General features: G+C 48.3%; 2 protein-coding genes across 5 annotated transcripts in view; one reads left to right on the top strand and one right to left on the bottom strand.

Moving 5' to 3' along the window:
• Positions 1 to 6349, bottom strand: part of GPATCH1 (G-patch domain containing 1) — a 50658-nt gene extending 44309 nt beyond the window's left edge. Inside the window, exon 1 of one of the 4 annotated variants that reach the window (XM_055236182.2) lies at positions 6060 to 6349. In XM_055236182.2, coding sequence (XP_055092157.1) covers positions 6060 to 6132 — 73 coding nt within the window. In that variant the 5' untranslated portion in view covers positions 6133 to 6349. Of the gene's footprint in view, positions 1 to 3485; positions 3598 to 5985; positions 6005 to 6059 lie in introns of those variants that run through there. The other 3 variants (XM_063614054.1, XM_063614056.1, XM_063614055.1) reach the window with 3 other exon arrangements.
• Positions 6242 to 23068, top strand: part of RHPN2 (rhophilin Rho GTPase binding protein 2) — a 106944-nt gene continuing 90117 nt past the window's right edge. Inside the window, exons 1-2 of the mRNA XM_063614060.1 lie at positions 6242 to 6376; positions 12155 to 12270. Of these exons, the coding sequence (XP_063470130.1) occupies positions 12234 to 12270 (37 nt within the window). The 5' untranslated portion in view covers positions 6242 to 6376; positions 12155 to 12233. The remainder of the gene's footprint in view (positions 6377 to 12154; positions 12271 to 23068) is intronic.

Below are 23068 nucleotides of genomic sequence, written 5' to 3'. Positions count from 1 at the left end.
CCTCATTTTATCAACTGTAATTCAAAATCCTGAATTTATTTAAATTTTTTAAAAAAATAAAAAAAAAATCAAGTTATTTTCAAAGGTTCACAAGAGGAAGTAGGTTATACAGTGGTTAAGGGTATGAATTAAGGGGTGAGAGTCACAGTGCTCTGGAGTTTCAAGCCAACTCCCTTTACTGGCGCTGGAGTTTAAAGACCTAGAGATCTGAATTTAAATCCCCTTCTACTACTTGTTAAGATTTGTCATCAGCTGGGCGCGATGGCGCACGCCTGTAATCCCAGCACTTTGAGAGGCTGAGGCGGGTGGATCACCTCAGGTCAGGAGTTTGAGAACAGCCTGGCCAACAGGGTGAAACCCCGTCTCTACTAAGATACGAAAAATTAGCCAGGCATGGTGGCAGGCGCCTGTAATCCCAGCTATTCGGGAGGCTGAGGCAGGGGAATCGCTTGAACCTATGAGGGGGAGGTTGCAGTGAGCCAAGATCATGCCATTGCACTCTAGCCTGGGTGACAGAGTGAGATTCTGTCTCAAAAAAAAAAAAAAAAAAAAAATTGTCATCTTGAACAAGTTACTTCATCACTCTAAGCCTCAGCCTCCACAACTGTAAAATCAGGGTAATAAAGAAGCCCATCTTTGTAGGGTGGTAACGAGGATTAAATATCATATGTAAACAGCTGAGCACAGTCCCTGGCCATGGGGGAAATCAGTTAGTATCAGCTACAATGTCTTTTCCCTCTAAAGGACTAAATTACAACTTCAGTCCCACAACCCAAGATGTTCACCATTTCATGGAAATGCAGTACACACACTACATTACTATATATGCACTTGGCATTATTCTTGGCTATGGCAGAGCTTCTCAATCTCAGCATATTTTGTGCTGGAGAATTCTTTGTTTCAGGGGAATGTTCCGTGCACTGCAGGATGTTCAGCAGCATCCTGGGCCTATAGCAGCAGCTTATGCCCCACAGGCATGACAACCAAAAATGTCTCCAGGCATTGCCAACTGTCCCACTGGGCTATAGTAAGAGGGAACAGGTGCTGCCAGTGCTTGGTGCTATTCTTGAAGTGCTTCTGATCTCAAAGGGGAGATAAGATCTGCAGACAACTGAGTGCAACCTGTGGCGGCAGATGATGAGGGCCAAGCAATGTGGCCAACTAGCTCCCACAGGTCTCCTAAACAGAAGGCACCACCTCTAACCAGTGATGGAACAACTCCAGAAAGGAGGTGGGCGGCATTTTAGCCAGGCCATGTCCTAATTACTGCTACTAATGACAACTAATTCCTTCCTTTAGTACATATTATCTCATTTATCATACCCTGATAAGGGTACTGATTAAGTAACTTCCCTGAGACTCACTGCTAATAAGCACAAAGGTGAAACCAGATCTCAGCTCTGTCTCCAAGCCAGAGATGCCTCCTATACTGTTGCTTCCTCTCATTCCCTGACCAAAAGTTCAACGAGCCCCTGGTTGGCTAATGGTTACACTTTTTTTTAAAGGGTGGGGGAGTCAGGTGCGGTGGCTCACACCTGTAATCCCAGCACTTTGAGAGGCCCAGGTAGGAGTGGTTTGAGTCATTTGAAGCAGTGGTTTGAGACCAGCCTGGGCAACATAGTGACACAATTTTTAAAATTAGCCGGGCATGGTGGTATGCGCCTGTAGTCCTGGTTACTGGGGGCTGGGGGGTGCTGAGCTGGGAGGATCGCTTGAGCCCAGGAGGCCAAGGCTGCAGTGAGCCATAATCATGCCACTGTACTCCCGCCTGGGGGATAAAGCAAGACTCTGTCTCAAAAACAAAAACAAAAAGTTGATGAGGGCCTTGCCATGCAAGCAGCCCTTCTAGACCCGGGGTGTAGAAAACTGAACAAAACTCTGCTCCTGTTCTCAGGACACTCCGAGCCCAGCAGAGAAGATCTGCACGTACTGGAGCACTTTTGTCAATGAGAAGGTCTGCAACATCCGCCACCGTTAGGAATAAGCAGAATTTTGATAGCTGCAGATAGGGACAGGACAGAGGCACTGACTCCCACCAGTAAACAGAAGGAGGGATAAAAGGGCAAAGTCGCTGGGCACAGTGGCCCATGCCTGTAATTCCAGCACTTTGGGAGGCCAAGGCGGGCAGATCACCTGAGGTCAGGAGTTCAAGACCAGCCTGGCCAACATCCTGAAACCCTGCCTCTACTAAAAATACAAAAATTAGCCAGGCGTGGTGGCACGCACCCGTAAGCTCAGCTACTCAGGAGGCTGAGGCAGGAGAATCGCTTGAACCTGGGAGGTGGCGGTTGCAGTGAGCAAAGATCGCGCCATTGCACTCCAGCCTGGGAGGCAGAGCAAGACTCCATCTCAAAAAAAAAAAAAAAAGGGGGGGGGCAAGGTCAGGTGTATTGAGAAAGTCCAGTCTAACAGGAGGCCAAGGAATGAGCGGAAGATGGAACCAGAAAGGCAGACAGTGCAGGGGGCCTTGAACACGGTGCTGCAGGGTTTATGGTATGTCCTGGGGGCGAGGGAAGCCATGGTTAGTTTTAAGTGTGAGAGTCACAGCATTAAGGAGGAGAAAATTGGCCCTAAAATTAATCTGGGTATAGAATGAGCTGTAGATATGAATTCTAGAACCAAGTGGAAGTGTCTAAGGAAAGAACAGGTATCTGGCCCCCTTCTTTCCAGATTAGAAGGCCTATGTGTCCGTAAAGTTCAGCCACTGTCACTAGGCTCCCTGGCTAACTCTTAACTAATAAATCTTTCTGTCAGGGCCAGCAATTTTAATTAAAATAGAGTTCTCCTCTACCAATGCCTGTCTAACCTGTCACTAAAACTTCAAAGCAGGGAGTAAAAATAATTATTAGTCTAGTGTGTTATATTGTAAAATACAGACAGAGTGCATTTAAATTTCAAAGTGCTTAGAAAACTGGCTGGGCACAGTGGCTCATGCCTGTAATCCCAGCACTTTGGGAGGCCGAGGCAGGCAGATCACCTGAGGTCAGAAATTCGAGTCCAGCCTGGCCAATATGGTGAAACCTTGTGTCTACTAAAAATACAAAAATTAGCCGGGCATGGTGGTGGGCACCTATAATCCCAGCTACTCAGGAGGCTGAGGCTGGAGAATCCCTTGAACCTGAGAGGCAGAGGTTGTAGTGAGCCAAGATCGTGCCATTGCACACCAGCCTGGGTGACAAGAGCAAAACTCTCAAAAAAAAGTGCTTAGAAGACAATGAATCAATCCTCAAAAACTTGTATTACTGAGAAGTTAAAGGATGTTTTTAGTCCAGAAAAACAAAGTCTACAAATCCATGTCCTTTCCTTCTACTTCAAAAGCAAGGTTGGGGGCCACGCGCGATGGCTCACGCCTGTAATTCCAGCACTTTGGGAGGTGAAGGCAGATGGATCGCTTGAGCTAAGGAGTTCAAGACCAGCCTGGCCAACATGGCGAAATCCTGTCTCTACTAAAAATACAAAAATTAGCCAGGCGTAGTGGAATGTACCTATAATCCCAGCTACTTGAGAGGCTGAGGCAGGAGAATTGCTTGAACCTGGAAGGTGGAGGTTGCAGTGAGCCGAGATGGCGCCACTGAGCTCCAGCCTGGACAACAGAGAGAGACTCTGTCAAAAAAAAAAAAAAAAAAAACATGGTTAGGGCCAGGTGTAGAGAGTCATGCCTGTAATTCCAACACTTTAAGAAGCTGAGCTGGGAAGACTACTTGAGGCCAGGAGTTCAAGATCAGCCTGAGCAACACAGAAGGATCCCATCTCTACTTTTTTTTTTTTTTTTTGAGACAGAGTCTCGCTCTGTTGCCCAGGCTGGAGTGCAGTGGCGCCATCTTGGCTCACTGCAAGCTCTGCCTCCCGGTCTCACGCCATTCTCCTGCCTCAGCCTCCTGAGTAGCTGGGACTACAGGAGCCCCCCACCACGCCCAGCTAATTTTTTTTTTGTATTTTTAGTAGAGACAGGGTTTCACCATGTTAGCCACGATGGTTAGGATCTTCTGACTTCGTGATCTGCCCGCCTTGGCCTCCCAAAGTGCTGGGATTACAGGCGTGAGCCACCACGCCTGGCCTCATCTCTATTTTTAAAATAAAAAATGTTGGGCATTGTGGCTCATGCATGCAATCCAGCACTTTGCGAAGCCAAGGTGAGAGCATCGCTTGAGGTCAGGAGTTTGAAACCAGCATGGTCAACACAGCAAGACCCTGTCTCTACAAAAAAAGAACTTGGGATAGTGAGTGTAGAACAGAGATGTCTTAAGAAAATGGAACAGCTGACTTCAAACACATAAAAAGCATTCGGAAGACTAGCCTTTCTCAGCCTTTTGTTTCTTTTGTTTGTTTGTTTGTTTGTTACAGACAGAGTCTCACTACAATGCCCAGGCTGGTCTCAAACTCCTGACCTCAAGCGATCCTCCCACTTCAGCCTCCCAGAGTGCTGGGATTACAGGTGTGAACCACTGTGCCTGGCCCCTTTCTCAACTTTTTGTAAGCCGAGGGTAGAAGAAGGGCCAGTATCCAGCAGAAGTTTCCACCAGAACTGTTTGTAGGAAATAACGGGGGCATAAGTGGAGATATCCCAGAAGTACAATCAACCTGGCAGGATGTGGTCAGGGTGAAAAAAGGGAGGGGACCCCCACCAACAGGAGGTCTGCAAATAAATTGTGGCCCAATGATTCCACCATTCTTCCTCTGCATTCGCCACAGGGCTAGCACAGCCAACAGCCCTTACTGGACACTCAATACATAACTTGCTAAACAAGTCAAGTCATTAAGTGGAACAGACCAGAAACACAGGAGAGAACCTTGATTCATCTTGCCTCTCACCCCCACATTCCACCAGCAAGTATGGTCAGCTCTGCTTTCAAAATATATCTTCACCCAGACCATTACACACCACCGCCACTGCTAACTGTCCCATCCATGCCACCATCATCTCCTGACCTCTTTTTGCTAATCTCCCTGCTTCACTCTTACCCATCGCCAACCAGTGTATTCTCAACATCAAAGATAGAATAATATTAAAAATTGGCCGAGTACAGTGGCTCACACCTGTAATCCCTGCACTTTGGGAGGCAGAAGCAAGAGGATCACTTGAAGTCAGGAGTTCAAGACCAGCCCGGGAAACAGAGCAAAACCCTGTCTCTAAAAATCATATATATGTATATCTCCCTCCCTGTGTAATTTCCCATGACACTAACCCTAACCCTAATCCTGCACTTAGTACAAGATCCAAACTCTTTACCCTACCAAGATCCAGCCCCTGTCAGCCCCTCTGACATTCTTTTTTTTTTTTTTTTTGAGACAGAGTCTCGCTCTGTCGCCCAGGCTGGAGTGCAGTGGCGCGATCTCGGCTCACTGCAAGCTCCAGGGTTTGCGCCATTCTCCTGCCTCAGCCTCCCGAGTAGCTGGGACTACAGGCGCCCGCCACCACGCCCAGCTAATTTTTTGTATTTTTAGTAGAGACGGGGTTTCACCGTGTTAGCCAGGATGGTCTCGATCTCCTGACCTCGTGATCCGCCCGCCTCGGCCTCCCAAAGTGCTGGGATTACAAGCGTGAGCCACCGCGCCCGGCCTCTGACATTCTTTTCTACCTGTCTCCCCCGCTGTCGTCTGCTGCAACCATACCCGTCCTGCCTGCCCCTCAATTTCCTAAACTGGCTCCCACTTCAGGGCCTTTGCACTTTATGTTCCTTCTGCCTGAAATGCTTTCCCTCCAGATTTGCTCATGGTTGTTTTCTTCCTCGGTTTCAAGTCTGAGCTCAAACGTCCTCTCTCAGGGAAGACACTGCCTGAGCACCCCCCGCTCTCACACCACCTATTCCGTCATTTTCTTGTTTCTATCTCGCCGCCCCCTTGTTCGGCCACGCTTGTGTCTCCCGTCCCTGTAAATCTCTCTCTGTCGCTGCAGAAGGTGAGCACCCCGAGAGCGCGGCTAACGCCTCCCTCGCGGCCGTGTTCCCAGCGCTGGGAACGATCTAACAACGGTCCAGCACTGACTTGTGCTTTTGTGGCCCGAATCCTGGGCCCTTGGCCTGTTTTCCACAGGCTCTGCCGGCCCAGGCGGCCCGCACCTTCTTCCAGAGGCTCCAGCCCAGTCCCATAGCTGACCAGATCCTCTTCGCTGTCACTGTCCCGCGCCGCCATCCTCTTCTTCCGGGCCCCGCCCCCTCGCTACGGCGGCCTTGGCAGGCCAAACGCCTTTCCTCTTTCTCCTCCGCGAACCCCGGTGATGCTGGAAGGCTGGGTCTGCGGGCGGGGGAAGGTGTCCCAGCAGCCCGAGCCTGCGCTTCGGATTCTCAGGCCTGTGCTGTGGGAGGCCGTCCCAGGCAGGAGTTGCCTCGGAAGATTTGGCAGCCACGACATCCCATCCTAGCCTCGCGATGTGCGGGTGAGGAGGAGACTCCTGGCATAAGCTGGAAGCCACCCAACTGTTCCCTGCGAGGAGACACGGATGCCTGCCCAGCCCCCTACCCCCCGTGCCTCGCGCCAGCCCTCTGCCCTGGCAGCAGTCACTGCCCAGCCCCGTCCACTCCCACCGCCCACGCAGCCACCTCCAGGGAAATGGCTGAGCTCCCAGATTTCATGCTCGCCCCGTGGGGCTTCACTTTATTTTTATTATTATTATTTTTTACTTTTGGGTTCAGGGGTACATATGCAGGTTTGTTATATAGGTAAATTGCATGTCGCAAGGGATTTGGATTACAGATTATTTCCTCCCCAGGTAATAAGCATAGTACCCAATAGGTAGTTTTTCCAATCCTCACCCTCCTCGTACCTTCCACCATCAAGTAGGTCCACCCTCAAGTAGGGCCTGGTGTTATTCCCTTTTTTTGTTTGTTTGTTTTTTTTGAGACAGAGTCTCGCTCTGTCGCCCAGGCTGGAGTGCAGTGGCCGCGATCTCAGCTCACTGCAACCTCCGCCTACCAGGTTCAAGTGATTCTCCTGCCTCAGCCTCCTGAGTAGCTGGGATTATAGGCATCCACCCCACCACACCCTGCTAAATTTTTGTTTGTTTGGTTGGTTGTTGTGGTGGTTTTGTTTTTTTTTGTTTTTTTTTTGAGACAGAGTTTCGCTCTTGTTGCCCAGGCTGGAGTGCAGTGGCATGATCTCGGCTCACCTCAACCTCCGCCTCCCAGGTTCAAGCGATTCTCCTGCCTCAGCCTCCCTATTAGCTGGGATTACAGGCATGCGCCACTATGTTTGGCTCATTTTTTTTTTTTTTTTTTTGAGACGGAGTCTCGCTCTGTCGCCCAGGCTGGAGTGCAGTGGCGCCATCTCGGCTCACTGCAAGCTCCGCCTCCCAGGTTCACGCCATTCTCCTGCCTCAGCCTCCCAAGTAGCTGGGACTACAGGCGCCCGCCACTACGCCCGGCTAATTTTTCTGTATTTTTAGTAGAGACGCGGTTTCACCTGTTAGCCAGGATGGTCTCGATCTCCTGACCTCGTGATCCGCCCGCCTCGGCCTCCCAAAGTGCTGGGATTACAGGCGTGAGCCACCGCGCCCGGCCCTGTTTGGCTCATTTTGTGTTTTTTTTTTTTTTTTTAGTAGAGACAGGGTTTGTCCATGTTGGTCAGGCTGGTCTCGAACTCCCCATCTCAGGCGATCCGTCCACCTCGGCCTCCCAAAGTGCTGGGATTACAGATGTGAGCCACCGTGCCTGGCCTTTTTTTTTTTTTTTTTTGTATTTTTAGTAGAGACTGGGTTTCACCATGTTGGCCAGGCTGGTCTTGGACTCCTGACCTCAAGTGATCCACCCGCCTCAGCGTTCCAAAGTGCTGGGATTACAGGCGTGAGCCACTGTGCCTGGCCCCTGTCGTTCCCTTCTTTATGTCCATGTGTGCTCAATGTTTAGCTCCCACTTATATGTGAGAACATGCAGTATTTGGTTTTCTGTTCCTGCATTAGTTTGTTTAGGATAATGGCCTCCAGCTGCATCTATGTTGCTGCAAAGGACATGGTCTTGTTGTTTCTTTTTTTTTTTTTTGAGACGGAGTTTCACTCTGTCCCCCAGGCACGCCATTCTCTTGCCTCAGCCTCCCAAGTAGCTGGGACTACAGGCGCCTGCCACCACACCCGGCTAATTTTTTGTATTTTTAGTAGAGGCGGGGTTTTGCTGTGTTAACCAGGATGGTCTCAATCTCCTGACCTCGTGATCTGCCCGTCTCAGCCTCCCAAAGTGCTGGGATTACAGGCGTGAGCTACCATGCCCGGCCAGTCTTGTTCTTTTTTTATGGTTGTGTAGTGTTCCATGGTGTATGTGGACCATATTTTCTTTATCCAGTCCACCGTTTGTGGGCATATAGGTTGGTTCCATGTCTCTGCTATTGTGAGTAGTGCCTCAATGAATATATGCATGCATTTGTCTTTATGGTAGAACAACTTATATTCCTTTGGGTATATACCCAGTAATGGGATTGCTGGGTCTAATGGTAGTTCTGTTTTAAGTTCTTCAGGAAATCTCTCCAACTGCTTTCAGTTGTAATTGTAATTTAATTGTAATTTTCTTTTTTTTTTTTTTTAGTTTATTTTCTTTTTTTTTTTGAGACGGAGTCTCGCTCTGTCACCCAGGCTGGAGTGCAGTGGCGCAATCTCGGCTCACTGCAAGCTCCGCCTCCCTGGTTCATGCCATTCTCCTGCCTCAGCCGCCCGAGTAGCTGGGACTACAGGCGCCCACCACCACGCCCGGCTAATTTTTTGTATTTTTTAGTAGAGACGGGGTTTCACCATGTTAGCCAGGATGGCCTCGATCTCCTGACCTCGTGATCTGCCCACCTTGGCCTCCCAAAGTGCTGGGATTACAAGCGTGAGCCACCATGCCCCGCTAGTTTATTTTCTTTTAGACAGAGTCTCACTCTGTTGCCCAAGCTGGACTGCAATGGTGCGATCTCGTCTCACTGCAACCTCTGCCTCCTGGGTTCAAGCGATTCTCCTGCCTCAGCCTCCTGAGTAGCTGGGACTACAGGCGTGCGCCACCACACCTGGCTAATTTTTGTATTTTTTTAGTAGAGACGGGGTTTCGCAATATTGGCAAGGCTGGTTTCAAACTCCTTTTTTTTTTTTTTTTGTGAGACGGAGTCTCGCTCTGTCACCCAGGCTGGAGTGCAGTGGCGCGATCTCGGCTCACTGCAAGCTCTGCCTCCCGGGTTCACGCCATTCTCCCGCCTCAGCCTCTACGAGTAGCTGGGACTACAGGCGCCCGCCACCACGCCCGGCTAATTTTTTTGTATTTTTAGTAGAGACGGGGTTTCACCGTGGTCTCGATCTCCTGACCTCGTGATCTGCCCGCCTTGGCCTCCCAAAGTGCTGGGATTACAAGCGTGAGCCACCGCGCCCAGCCAGTGGTCTCAAACTCCTGACCTCAGGTGATCCACCCACCTCAGCCTCCCAAAGTGCTGGGATTGCAGGCATGAGCCACCGCACCGGGCCTTCATTGTAATTTTCAATTACAAAAGCTGAAGAAATTTACATTCCCACCAGCAGGGCATAAGCAGTTCTGGGGTTTCACTTTATTCTTGGAGGTGGGGGAAAACACTGTAATCGTAATAGGTTCATTGCCTATTAGGCACATGAATGCCTAGAGATAACATGTGGCAGCAGAGAAAGAAGTTTAATCCTAGGGCCACCAAAAGAGGAGATAAGAGGAAACCTCAAATCCACCTCCTCACGGAATTCGGGGCTAGTGTTTTTTTGTTTGTTTGTTTTTTGAGACGGCTCTCTCTTGGTACTTGTTTCGCTGGAATTCAGAGATCTGAAAAACATCTTAAGGGTTCCTTAAACAAAAGCCTTATGATTCTAAAGTCAGAGATCCTGTCTATAGGAACAATGGAGATTCAAATCAGTTTTTTTTTTTTTTTAACCGGAGTCTCACTCTGTTGCCCAGGCTGGAGTGCAGTGGCAGGATCTCGGTGCACTGCATCTGCCTCCCGGGTTCAAGCGATTCTCCTGCCTCAGCCTCCCTAGTAGCTGGGATTACAGGCACCTGCCACCGTGCCCAGCTAGTTTTTGTATTTTTAGTAGAAGTGGGGTTTCACCCTGTTGGCCAGGCTGGTCTTAAACTCCTGGCATCAAGTGATCCACCCACCTCGGCCTCCCAAAGTGCTGGAATTACAGACGTGAGCCACTGCGCCTGGCCGAAATCCATTTTTTTTTTTTGGAGACGGAGTCTCGCTGTGTCACCCATGTTGGAGTGCAGTGGTGCAGTCTTGGTTCACTGCAGCCTCCGCCTCCTGGGTTCAAGCAATTCTCCTGCCTCAGCCTCCCGAGTAGCTAGGACTACAGGTGCCCACCACCATGCCCAGCTAATTTTTTTTTATTTTTAGTAGAGACGGGGGTTTCACAATGTTGCCTAGGCTGGTCTCAAACTCCTGACCTCATGATCCGCCCGTCTTGGCCTCCCAAAGTGCCAAATCAATTCTTGAACAGTCTTAGGACCCTAATGTCAGAAATCCTACCTGTAATCCCACGTTGAGGGATTGGCATTCCCATTGGAATGTTGACCCTATACATTTGGAATTGGTGTTTCTGGGTGGCTATCCTCAAGCTTTGGAATGTTTGAGGATAAATAAACATAGTAAACCATACTTAATCAGGGTGAGTGCAGTGGCGCACGCCTGTAATCCCAGGATCTGTCCTAAAACAGAATTGATTGGCATCCCTATTGCTCCTATAGAGAGGATCTCTGTCTATAGAGACCCTGTCTCTAAGGGAAAAAAAAAAAAAAAAGATATGAAGCAATTAGCCAGGTTTAGTGATAGTACTTGGGAGGGTGAAACAGGAGGATCACTTGAGCCCAGGAATCAGAGGCCAGCCTGGGCAACATAGCAAGACCCTGTCTCTAACAACAACAACAGAAAGATATGGGATAATTCATTATAGCAATAGGTAATCAGAAAAACCTATAACCTGTGACAATACTATGAGTATTTTAAACTCCCCATGAGTTATCTGCAACATATGTTGATAAATGAGTTGTGGAATTAAATAATTCAAACGTAAAGCCATTGGAACTTTTTTGTTGATATTATTATTTTTTAGAGGCAGGGTCAGTGTGCAGTGATGCAATCATAGCTCACTGCAGCCTCAAACTACTGGGCTGAGGCAATCCTCCAGCCTCAACGTCCCTGGTACTGGGACTACAGGCACCAGCCACCACGCCCAGCTGCTGTTGGAATTTTAAATGATCCTGAAACTTGAGAGGAATGTGGTTATGCAGCATGAATCACATGGCGAGCAGCTGTACCTTCTGCCCCTTTTACCCTAGAAATAACTAAGACCAAACAGGGCAGAGATAAGACTTCCTCAGGCGGGTACACCCCTCACAGAGTAATAAAGCAATCTTCCTTGGAATGTAGCATCTTATAGCTAGTCAAGCCACTGTAAGGATTGTATGTCTCTGCCTATATAAGTGAAACCGTAACTTCTCCACTTTGGAATGCTTTTTTTGTGTTTTTGCTTTCATTTTTGAGACAGTATCTCATTTTGACACCCAGGCTGGAGTGCAGTAGCCGGATCCTGGCTCACTGCAGCCTTCCTCTCACCTCAGCCTCCCAAGTAGCTGGGACTTCTAGTTGACAACGCTCAACTAATTATTTTATTTTTTGTAGAGACCAGGTCTCACTGTGTTGCTAAGGCTGGTCTCAAACTCCTGGGCTCAAGTGATCCTCCCACCTCAGCCTCCCACAGTGTTGGCATTATAGGCGTGAGCCATCATGCCTGGGCCCCACTTTGGAATGTTGACCCTATACATTTGGAATTGGTGTTTCTGGGTGGCTATCCTCAAGCTTTGGAATGTTTGAGGATAAATAAACATAGTAAACTATACTTAATCAGGGTGAGTGCAGTGGCGCACGCCTGTAATCCCAGCACTTTGGGAGGCCAAGGCAAGTGGATCATCTGAGATCAGGAGTTTGAGACCAGCCTGGCCAACACGGTGAGACCCTGTCTCTACCAAATGTACAAAAATTGGCCAGGTGTGGTGCCTCATGCCTGTAGTCCCAGCTACTTGGGAGGCTGAGGCATGAGGATCGCTTGAACTCAGGAGGCTGAGATTACAATGAGCCGAGATCGTGCCACTGCACTCCAGCCTTGGTGACAGAGTGAGACTCGGTCTCAAAAAACAAACAAAAACTATACTTAATCACATTTTCCTGAATCTCATGATTTCAGATTGACAGAGCACAGCCAAGAGTGAGATAAAGTACACAGGATGCTTCCGTTTATGTTAAAAGAAAACATGAATAGCTGAATGTATTGTGGCTATTACAGCATGATGTATGGATACAGTAAGTACATCCACAAATATACTCTAATATACGTATTCTATCTCCAGTAAACTCCCCAAAGTAACAGTGGCTACCACTGATCAAAGGACACTAGGATGGGAGGATACATGTACCCAGCATTATACCATTAGAATTTTTTGTTTTTGCTGGGCTCAGTGGCTCACGCCTGTAATCCCAGCACTTTGGGAGGCCCAGGTGGGTGGATCATTTGAGGTCAGGAGTTCAAGACCAACCTGGCCAAACGGTGAAACCCCAACTCTACCAAAAATACAAAAATTCAGCAGGCGTGTTGGCGTGCGCCTGTAATGCCAGCTACTCTGGAGGCTGAGGTAGGAGAATCGCTTGAACTCGGGAGGCAGAGGTTGCAGTGAGCCGAGACTGCGCCACTGCACTCCAGCCTGGGCGACAGAGCAAGACTCCGTCTCAAAAAAAAAAAAGTCCAGGCACTGTGGCTCATGCCTGTAATCCCAGCACGATCACGAGGTCAGGAGATCAAGATCATCCTGGCTAATACAGTGAAACTCTATCTCTACTAAAAATACAAAAAAGCAAAATTAGCCGGGTATGGTGGTAGGCGCCTGTAGTCCCAGCTACTGGGGAGGCTGAGGTGGGAGAATGGCGTGAACCCAGGAGGAGGAGCTTGCAGGTAGCAGAGATTGTGCCACTGCACTCCATCCTGGACAACAGAGCCAGACTCCATCCCAGAAAAAAAAAAAAAAAAAAAGAATTTTTTGTTTTTAGCTGCATGCGTGGTATTCTGTCCAAAACATTTTTGCTAGTGTCTTAGTTTTCATTTTGAAGGTTCTTGTATGTTTTAGCCCCTTTCCTGCCTTGAGAAAGGAATCTCCCTGCTTCTTGAAGCTCTACAGCACCCCAAGGTCATCATTTGACCATCTACTGTCATTGTGAATGTAAATGTAGATGTTTAAAGTAAAGAAGGTTGGGGCCGGGCATGGTGGCTCATGTCTGTAATCCCAGCACTTTGGGAGGCCAAGGCGGGCAGATCACCTGAGGTCAGGAGTTTGAGACCAGCCTGGCCAACATGGTGAAACTCCGTCTCTACTAAAAATAGAAAAAAATTTAGGCAGGTTTGGTGGCACATGACTATAGTCCCAGGCACTCAGGAGGCTGAGGCATGAGAATCAGTTGAACCTGAGAGGTAGAATTTGCAGTGAGCCAAGATTGTGCTACTGCACTCCAGTCTGGGCGACAAAGACTCTCTCTCTCAAAAAAAAAGAAAGAAAGTAAAGAAAGTTGGGCGAAGTGGCTCAAGTCCATAATCCCAGCACTTTTGGAGGCCACGCTGGGAGGATCACTTGAGCCCAGGAGTTCAAGACCAGCCTGGGCAACATGCCAAAACTACCTCTACAAAAAATACAAAGATTAGCCAGGCATAGTGGTGAGTGTAGTCCCAGCTACTCCAGAGGCTGATATGGGAGAATCAATTGAGCCCGGGAGGCAGAGGTTGCAGTGAGCAGAGTTCGCACTGTGGCACTCCAGCCTGGGTGACAGAATGAGACACTGTCTCAAAGAAAAAGGAAGAGAAGCCAGGTGCAGTGGCTCACGCCTATAATCCCAGAACTCGGGCAGATCACCTGAGGTCAGGAGTTCGAGACCAGCCTGACCAACTTAGAGAAACCCTGTCTCTACTAAAAATACAAAATTAGCTAGGCGTGGTGGAGCATGCCTGTAATCCCAGCTACTCGGGAGGCTGAGGCAGGAGAATCACTTGAACCCAAGAGGCAGAGGTTGCGGTGAGCCAAGATCATGCCATTGCACTCTATCCTGGGCAACAAGAGCGAAATTCTGTCTCAAAAAAAAAAAAAAAAGTGAAGAAAAGAAAAAGTAAAAGGAAGTAAAAAAGACTGGGGACAAATTCATATATTCAGACAAAACACCCAAGTCCATGATTTTATTTCTGTATTACTCATAATTTTCTTACTGCTTGTAGCTTTAAAATAGGCAAAGAACACCCAATAACTTTATTTTATTTTTTTGAGACTGAGCCTTGTTCTATCGCCCAGTCTGGAGTTGCGGCATCATGGCTCACTGCAGCCTCCACTGCCCGGGTTCAAGTGATTCTCCTGCCTCAGCTTCCCGAGTAGCTGAGATTACAGGTGCCACCATACCTGGCTAATTTTTGTTTTTTTCAGTGGAGACAGGGTTTCTCCCTGTTGTCCAGGCTGGTCTCAAACTCCTGACCTCAAGTTATCTGCCCTCCTCGGCCTCCCATAGTGCTGGATTACAGGCATGAGCCACCGCACCTGGCCACCACATAGCTTTTCTTTTCTTTTTTTTGAGACAGGGTCTCATTCTGTCGCTGGAGTGCAGTGGCACGATCATGGCTCACTGCAGCCTCAACCTCTCCAGGTTCAGGTGGTCCTCCCATCCCAGCCTCCCAAGTAGCTGGGACTGCAGACATGCACAACCATGCCTGGCTAATATTTGTATTTTTTGTAAAGAAGCAATTTTGCAGTGTTGCTCAGGCTGGTCTCAAGCTCCTGGGTGCCAGTGATCCTCCCACCTCAGCCTCTCAAAGTGGTGGGATTACAAGCATAAGCCACCACACCCAGCCCACATACCTTTCCTTTCTTTCTGTTCTATTTATTTATTTTTTAGAGACAGGGTCTCAGTCTGTCACCCAGGCTGGAGTGCAGTGCAGCCTCGAACTCCTGGGCTCAAACAATCCTACTACTGTAGCTTTCTGAATAGCTGGGAATACAGGTATGTGCCACCAAGCCTGGCTAATTTTCCTATTTTTTGTAGTGACAGGGTCTTGCTATGTTGCCCAGGCTGGTCTTGAACCCCAAGGCTCAAGTGATACTTCTGCCTTGGCCTCCCAAAGCTCTGGGATTACAGGTAATGAGCCATGGTGCCTGGCCTCTTATTTATGTATTTATATTTATGGCAGGGTATAATCCAATATATAGGATTGCTTTCTTTCTTATTCAGACATGCAAGAAAGTGCAAATCTCAGGACCTTATGAGGAAACTGTAGCTAGGAAGATGGGCTGAATCACCTGGGCCCAGTGTCATTCCTTCCTCTGGGTCCATGTATGGGTGCTGGCAGTGTGATGGTCACTCATAACATGCACAGAAACCCACCCAATGTGCTTTGAAAACAGTATCGCTCTTTTTTTTCTTTTTTTTTTTTTTTTGAGACTGAGTCTTGTTCTATTGCACAGGCTACAGTGCAGTGGCACGATCTTGGCTCACTGCAACCTCTGCCTCCTGGGTTGAAGTGATTCTCCTGCCTCAGCCTCCCAAGTAGCTGGGATTACAGGCACCTGCCACCACACCTGACTAGTTTCTTCGCATTTTTAGTAGAGACAGGGTTTCATCATGTTAGTCAGGCTGGTCTTGAACTGACCTCCAATGATCTGCCCGCCTTGGCCTCCCAAAGTGCTGGGATTACAGGCATCAGCCACCACACCTGGCCAGTATCACTCATTTTTTTTTTTTTTTTTTTTTTTTTTTTGAGACAGAGTCTCGCTCTGTCGCCCAGGCTGGAGTGCAGTGGCGCAATCTCGGCTCACTGCAAGCTCCGCCTCCCGGGTTCACGCCATTCTCCTGCCTCAGCCTCTCCGAGTAGCTGGGACTACAGGTGCCCGCCACCACGCCCGGCTAATTTTTTGTATTTTTTAGTAGAGACGGGGTTTCACCGTGGTCTCGATCTCCTGACCTCGTGATCCGCCCGCCTCGGCCTCCCAAAGTGCTGGGATTACAAGCGTGAGCCACCGCGCCCGGCCAATCACTCATTTTTATCCTTTTTTTTTTTGAGATGGAGTCTTGCACTGTCACCCAGGCTGGAGTACAGTGGCGCAATCTTGGCTCACTGCAACCTCCTCCTCCCAGGTTCAAGCGATTCTCCTGCCTCAGCCTCCCGAGTAGCTGGGATTACAGGCGCCTGCCACCACACCCAGCTAATTTTTTGTATATTTAGTAGAGACGGCACTTCACCATGTTGACCAGGCTGGTCTCAAACTCCTGACCTTGTGATTTACCTGCCTCAGCCTCCCAAAGTGCTGGGATTACAGGCGTGAGCCACCGCACCCAGCCCATTATTTTCCTTTTTAAAATATAACATGTATGTTCAGCAGGACATGGACTAAAATTTAAGAAAAAAAATAATGTGCATAAATCATGAGCACATGGTTCTATGCATTTTTGTTGTTTATTTTATTTATTTATTTATTTATTTTATTTTTTATTTTATTATTTTTTTTTTTTTGAGGCGGTGCCTTGCTCTGTCACCCAGGCTGGAGTGCAGTGGTGCGATCTCAGCCCACTGCAACCTCCACCTCCCAGGTTCAAACGATTCTCCTGCCTCAGCTTCCCGGGTAGCTGGGACTACAGGCACGTGCCACCATGCCTGGCTAATTTTGTATTTTTAGTAGAGATGGGGTTTCACCCTGTTAGCCAGGATGGTCTCCATCTCCTGACCTCGTGATCTGCCCGCCTTGGCCTCCCAAAGTGCTGGGATTATAGGCGTTAGCCACCGCGCCCGGCCCTAAAGAGATAGGGCTACTTGGGAGGCTGAGGCAAGAGAATGGCGTGAACCCAGGAGGCGGAGCTTGCAGTGAGCTGAGATGGTGCCACTGCACTCCAGCCTGGGCAACAGAGCGAGACTCTGTCTCAAAAAAAAAAGAGATAGGGTCTTGCACTCTCGCCCAGGCTGTAGTGTCGTAGCGCCGTAGCGCCATTGTGGCTCACTGCATCTTTGACCTCCTGGCCTCAAGTGATCCTCTCACTTGGCCTCACAAGTAGGTAAGACTACAGGCGGGCACCATCACGTCCAGCTAATTTGTTTATTTATTGTACAGAAAAGGTCTCTTTATGTTGCCCAGGCTGATCTTCAGCTCCTGAGCTCAAGCCAATCTCCTATCTCAGCCTCCTGAGTAGCTGGGATTACAGGCACAAACCACCACACTGGCCTGGTTCTTCGTATTTTCACAGAGTAAACATATCTGTGTAACAAGTAGATCAAGAAATAGAAAATTTCCAGAATCCCAGAAGCAAGAATCCCATAATGGGTTAGTTTTGTCTATTTTGTACTTTATATAAAATGGAGGCTGGGCATGGTGGCTCACGCTTGTAATCCTAACACTGTGGGAAACCGAAGCAGGTGGATCACCTGAGGTCAAGAGTTCAGGACCAGCCTGGCCAACATGGTGAAATGCCATCTCTACTAAAATTACAAAAAATTAGCCAGGCATGGTGGCATGCGCCTGTAATCCCAGCTACTTGGGAGGCTGAGGCAGGGGAATCGCTTGAACCCGGTGGGTGGAGGTTGCAGTGAGCAGAGATCTTGCCATTTCACTCCAGCCTAGGCGAAAGAGCAAAATGCAGTCTCAGAAAAAAAAAAAAAAAAAAAATACAAATAAGATGGAACGATACAGTATTTGTGTCTAGTTTTCTTTGCTCAATAATATTTTTGTGACATTTATCCATGATGTTGCACATAATAGCAATGTGTTAATTTTCATTGTGTGCAATTTTCTATTGTGTGAATATACCACCATTTTTTTTTTTTTTTTTTGAGACGGGGTCTCGCTCTTTCTCCCAGCCCGGAGTGCAGTGGCGCAATCTCGGCTCACTGCAAGCTCCGCCTCCTGGGTTCACGCCATTCTCCTGCCTCAGCCCCCCAAGTAGCTGGGACTACAGGCGCCCGCCACTGCGCCCGGCTAATTTTTTGTATTTTTAGTAGAGACGGGGTTTCACCGTGTTAACCAGGATGGTCTCGATCTCCTGACCTCGTGATCCGCCCGCCTCGGCCTCCCAAAGTGCTGGGATTACAGGCGTGAGCCACCGTGCCCGACCAAATATACCACCATTTACACTCATTTGTTCTATAGTGGACTGGCATTTGGATACTTTCTAGTTAGAGGCTATTTTTTTTTTTTTTTTTTTTTTTTTTTGGTTTTTAGAGATGGGGTCTCACTGTGTTGCACTGGCTGGTCTCATCAACTCCTGGGCTCAAACGATCCTCCTACCTCTGCCTCCCTAAGTGCTGGGATTACCGGCATGAGCCACCACACTTGGCCTGGCTATTTTGAATAGTGCAGCTGTGAACATTCTGGACCTGTTTTATGGTAAATAGATGTATGCATTTCTGTTGTGTATCTACCTAGAGTTGGAATTTCTGGATCATAAGTTGCATCATATATATTTTTTTGAGATGGAGTTACACTTTTGTCTCCCAGGCTGGAGTGCAATGGCGTGATCTTGGTTCACCGCAGTCTCCGCCTCCCGGGTTCAAGTGATTCTCCTGCCTCAGCCTCCCGAGTAGCTGGGCTTACAGGTATCCACCACCATGCTCAGCTAATTTTTGTATTTTTAGTAGAGAGCGGGTTTCACCATGTTGGCCAGGCTGGTCTTGAACTCCTGACCTCAAGTAATCCACCCAACTCGGCCACCCAAAGTGTTGGGATTACAGGCATGAGCCACGGCACCTGGCCAGCATATGTTCTTTAGTAGCAAATGTCAAACAATTTTCCAGTGTGGTCATCCCAATTTACACTCCCATAAGCAATATATGAGATTCCACAGTCTCACCAGTACTTGGTATTGTTTGCCATCCTGTAATTCATTTATTCTTTATTTTTATTTTTATTTTTTTATTTTTTTTGAGACAGGGTCTCCATCTGGGCTCACTGCAGCCTCGACCTCTCAGGTTCAAGCAATCCTCCTGCCTCAGCCTCCCAAGAAGCTGGGACTACAGGCACCTGCCACCACACCTGGCTAATTTTTGTATCATTTGTAAAGACACAGTTTCACCATGTTGCCCAGGCTCGTAATTCATTTATTTTTAATCCACAGTCACTTCCTCCCTATATGTCAAAACACTTTTCCTTTTAAGTAGTAGGGAACAGTGTAATACAGTATAGTGTATAACATAGCATCAGACAGCCCTGACTCTGCCACTTAAGAGGCTAGTGACCTCTGAGGCTCAGCTTCCTTCTCTGTAAAAAGGGGACGATAAAGTACCTACCTCATAGGGTTGTGGGAGAACTGAGCTAATGCATGCAATGTACTTAGGACAGCACCTGGCACGGAATAAGTATGCAGGAAATGACAGCTATGTGTAAGAATTTATTGTAGGCCGGGTGCAGTGGCTCACACCTGTAATCCTAGCACTTTGGAAGACCGAGGCGGGCAGATCACGAGGTCAGGAGATTGAGACCATCCTGGCTAACACGGTGAAACCCCGTCTCTAGTAAAAATACAAAAAATTAGCCGGGCGTGGTGGAGGGCGCCTGTAGTCCCAGCTACTCGGGAGGCTGAGGCAGGAGAATGGCATGAACCCGGGAGGCGGAGCTTGCAGTGAGCCAAGATCGCGCCACTGCACTCCAGCCTGGGCGACAGAGCGAGACTCTGTCTCAAAAAAAAAAAAAAAAAAAAGAATTTATTGTAGACTGGGCGTAGTAGCTCACGCCTGTAATCCCAGCATGTTGGGAGGCCGAGATGAGCGGATCACTTGAGATCAGGAGTTCAAGACCAGCCTGATCAATATAATTTAGCCTGACTAAAAATACAAAAATTAGCCAGGCATGGTGGTACACACCTAAGATCTCAGCTCCTCGGGAGGCTGAGGCAGGAGAATAGCTTGAATTCAGGAGGCAGAGGTTGCAGTGAGCTGAGATCACACCACTGCACTGCACTCCAGCCTGGGGGACAGAGCAAGACTCCATCTCGAAAAAAAAAAAAAAAATATATATATATATATATATATATATATATATATATATATATATATAGTAAAGTGGGGAAAACTGAGACCGTGAGGGCCAAAAGGGTGTGGCTGAGGAGACTTTGAGCCTGCTGAACTTGATGTGGTCCTCTCTAGTTGGTGTTCCTCCATGGCACCAAATGGCTTCAATTTCTGAGAATTTTAATTTTTTTCTTTTTTCTTTTCTTTTTTTCTTTTTCTTTCTTTTTTTTTTTTTGTTTTTTTGAGATGAAGTCTTGCTCTGTTGCTTAGGCTGGAGTGCAGTGGCGCCATCTCAGCTCACTGCAACCTCCACCTCCCAGGTTCCACCATCCTCCTGCCTCAGCCTCCCTGGTAGCTGGGACTATAGGCGTGTGCCACCATGCCCAGGTAATTTCTTGTATTTTTAGTAAAGACGGGGTTTCACCATATTAGCCAGGATGGTCTCTATCTTCTGACCTCGTGATCCACCCACCTCGGCCTCCCAAAGTGCCGGGATTACAGGTGTGAGCCATTGTGCCTGGCCAATTTTTTTTTCTTTCTTTCTTTTTTTTTTTTTTTTGAGACGGAGTCTTGCTCTGTCACCCAGGCTGGAGTGCAGTGGCGCAATCTCGGCTCACTGTAAGCTCCACCTCCCGAGTTCACGTCATTCTCCTACCTCAGCCTCTCCGAGTAGCTGGGACTACAGGCGCCCGCCACCACGCCCGGCTAATTTTTTGTATTTTTAGTAGAGACGGGGTTTCACCGTAGTCTCGATCTCCTGACCTCGTGATCTGCCCGCCTCGGCCTCCCAAAGTGCTGGGATTACAAGCGTGAGCCACCACGCCCGGCCATTTTTTTTTTCTTTCTAAGACAGGGTCTTGCTCTGTAGCCCAGGCTGGAGTACGGTGGTGTAATCTTGGCTCACTGCAGTCTTGAACTCTCGTGCTCAAGAAATCCTCCTGCCTGAACTTCCTGAGTAGCTGGAACTGCAGGCATGTGCTACCACTCCTGGCTTTTTTTTTTTTTTTTTTTGAGATGGAGTCTCACTCTGTTGCCCAGGCTGGAGTGCAGTAGCGCGATCTTGGCTCACTGCAACCACCACCTCCTGAGTTCAAGTGATTCTCTTGCCTCAGCCTCCTGAGTAGCTGGGATCACAGGCGCCCGCCACCACGTCCAGCTAATTTTTTGCATTTTTAGTAGAGACAGGGTTTCACCATGTTGGCCAGGCAGGTCTCGAACTTCTGACCGCAAGTGATCCCTCTGTCTCAACCTCCCAAAGTACTGGGATTACAGGTATGAGCCACTGTGCCCGGCCACTCCTGGCTAATTAAATTTTTTTGTAGAAATGGATGTTTCAGTATGTTGCCCAGGATGGTCTTGAACTCCTGGGCTCAAGTGATCCTCTTGCCTTGGCCTCCTAATGTGCTGGGGATTACAGGTGAGAGCCACTGGGCCTGGTAATTTCTAAGAATTATTTTTACAAAAATTGCAAAATGGGCCAAGCACGGTGGCTCATGCATGTAATCCTAGCACTTTGGGAGGCCGAGACAGGTGGATCACCTGAGATCAGGAGTTCAAGACCAGCCTGGCCAACATGCTGAAACCCCATCTCTACTAAAAATACAAAAAATTAGTGGGGCGTGGTGGTGCGTGCCTGTAATCCCAGCTATTAGGGAGGCCGAGGCAGGAGAATCACTTGAACCTGGGAGGCGGAGGTTGCGGTAAGCTGAGATTGTGCCACTGCACTCCAGCCTGGGCGACAGAGGGAGACTCCGTCTCAAAAAAAAAAAAAAAAAAAAAAAATTGCAAAGTTGAGTTTACTATTTGCAGTGAATTTTATTCATTCAAGGATTATCTTATAATTTCTGCATTTAATTTGGCAAACTTCATCAGATTCCCCAAGAGAGGATGTATGTCAGGCTGCCCTCAAAAACCAATGTTCCTTTTGTCAACAAGAAGGTCTTAGGATGTGACACCTGAATTTTACTTGGAGGAACTGGGTCCCTGGACAGGCAGCCACCTGCTGACCTAAACCAGATGGTAAAATGAGACTTAACAAAACAGTTGTTTGCAGTTGAGATTTTAATCTTTTGCATAGCTCAGAAGTTCCCACCCAGCTCTTTTGTTAGTAGCACAGGGGCTTATGGGTGGTTCTTGTTGCACAGAACACCAATGGGGTTGACAAATAGGAGGTGAGATGCTGCTGTCCTGTTGGGTCAGCGGCAGCAGTTCTAATTTCCTGGTCAAAGTGAGATCAGAGATAAAAGAACAGACCTGTGGGTACCACTGCGATGAGTCATGAGAATGTCTAAAGATGGCTGGTTCTGTGCAGCTGTATCCCCAAGCACTGACACTCAGATGGCTCACATGGCCAGGAGATGCCCCGCTGGGACTCACACACAAAGAGGTGCCCGTTTTCCTCTGAAGATGCTCAGGAGGTAGTCTTTGGGTGGGCTGGTGTGTCTTTAATACCACGTGTCCTTTTCTTACTCTTCATCCTTTTTATTTTTTACATTATTTATTTATTTATTTACTTACTTATTTGAGACACAGTCTCGCTCTGTTGCCCAGGCTGGAGTGCAGTGGCCCGATCTGGGCTCACTGCAACCTCTGCCTCCCGGGTTCAAGCGATTCTCCTGCCTCAGCCTCCTGAATAGCTGGGATTACAGGCGCATGCCACCATGCCCGGCTTATTTTTGTATTTTTAGTAGAGACAGGGTTTCACCATGTTGGTTAGGCTGGTCTCAAACTCCTGACCTCCTGATCCTCCTGCCTCGGCCTCGCAAAGTGCTGGGATTACAGGTGTGAGCTACCATGCCTGGTCTATTTATTTATTTATTTTATTATTATTATTTTCTTGAGACGGAGTTTCGCTCTTGTTGCCCAGGCTGGAGTGCAATGGCGCGATGTTGGCTCACTGCAACCTCCGCCTCCCAGGTTAAAGCAATTCTCTTGTCTCAGCCTCCTGAGTAGCTGGAATCACAGGCTTGTGCCATCAGGCCCAGCTAATGTTTTGATTTTTTAGTAGAGACGGCGTTTCACCATGTTGGTCAGGCTGGTCTCATACCCCTGACTTCAGATTATCCATCCGCCTCAGCCTCCCAAAGT

The sequence above is a fragment of the Symphalangus syndactylus genome, chromosome 13 (genome assembly GCF_028878055.3).
Source record: "Symphalangus syndactylus isolate Jambi chromosome 13, NHGRI_mSymSyn1-v2.1_pri, whole genome shotgun sequence".
NCBI classification, from domain to species: domain Eukaryota; kingdom Metazoa; phylum Chordata; class Mammalia; order Primates; family Hylobatidae; genus Symphalangus; species Symphalangus syndactylus.
This window is presented reverse-complemented; position numbering and strand designations above follow the sequence as displayed.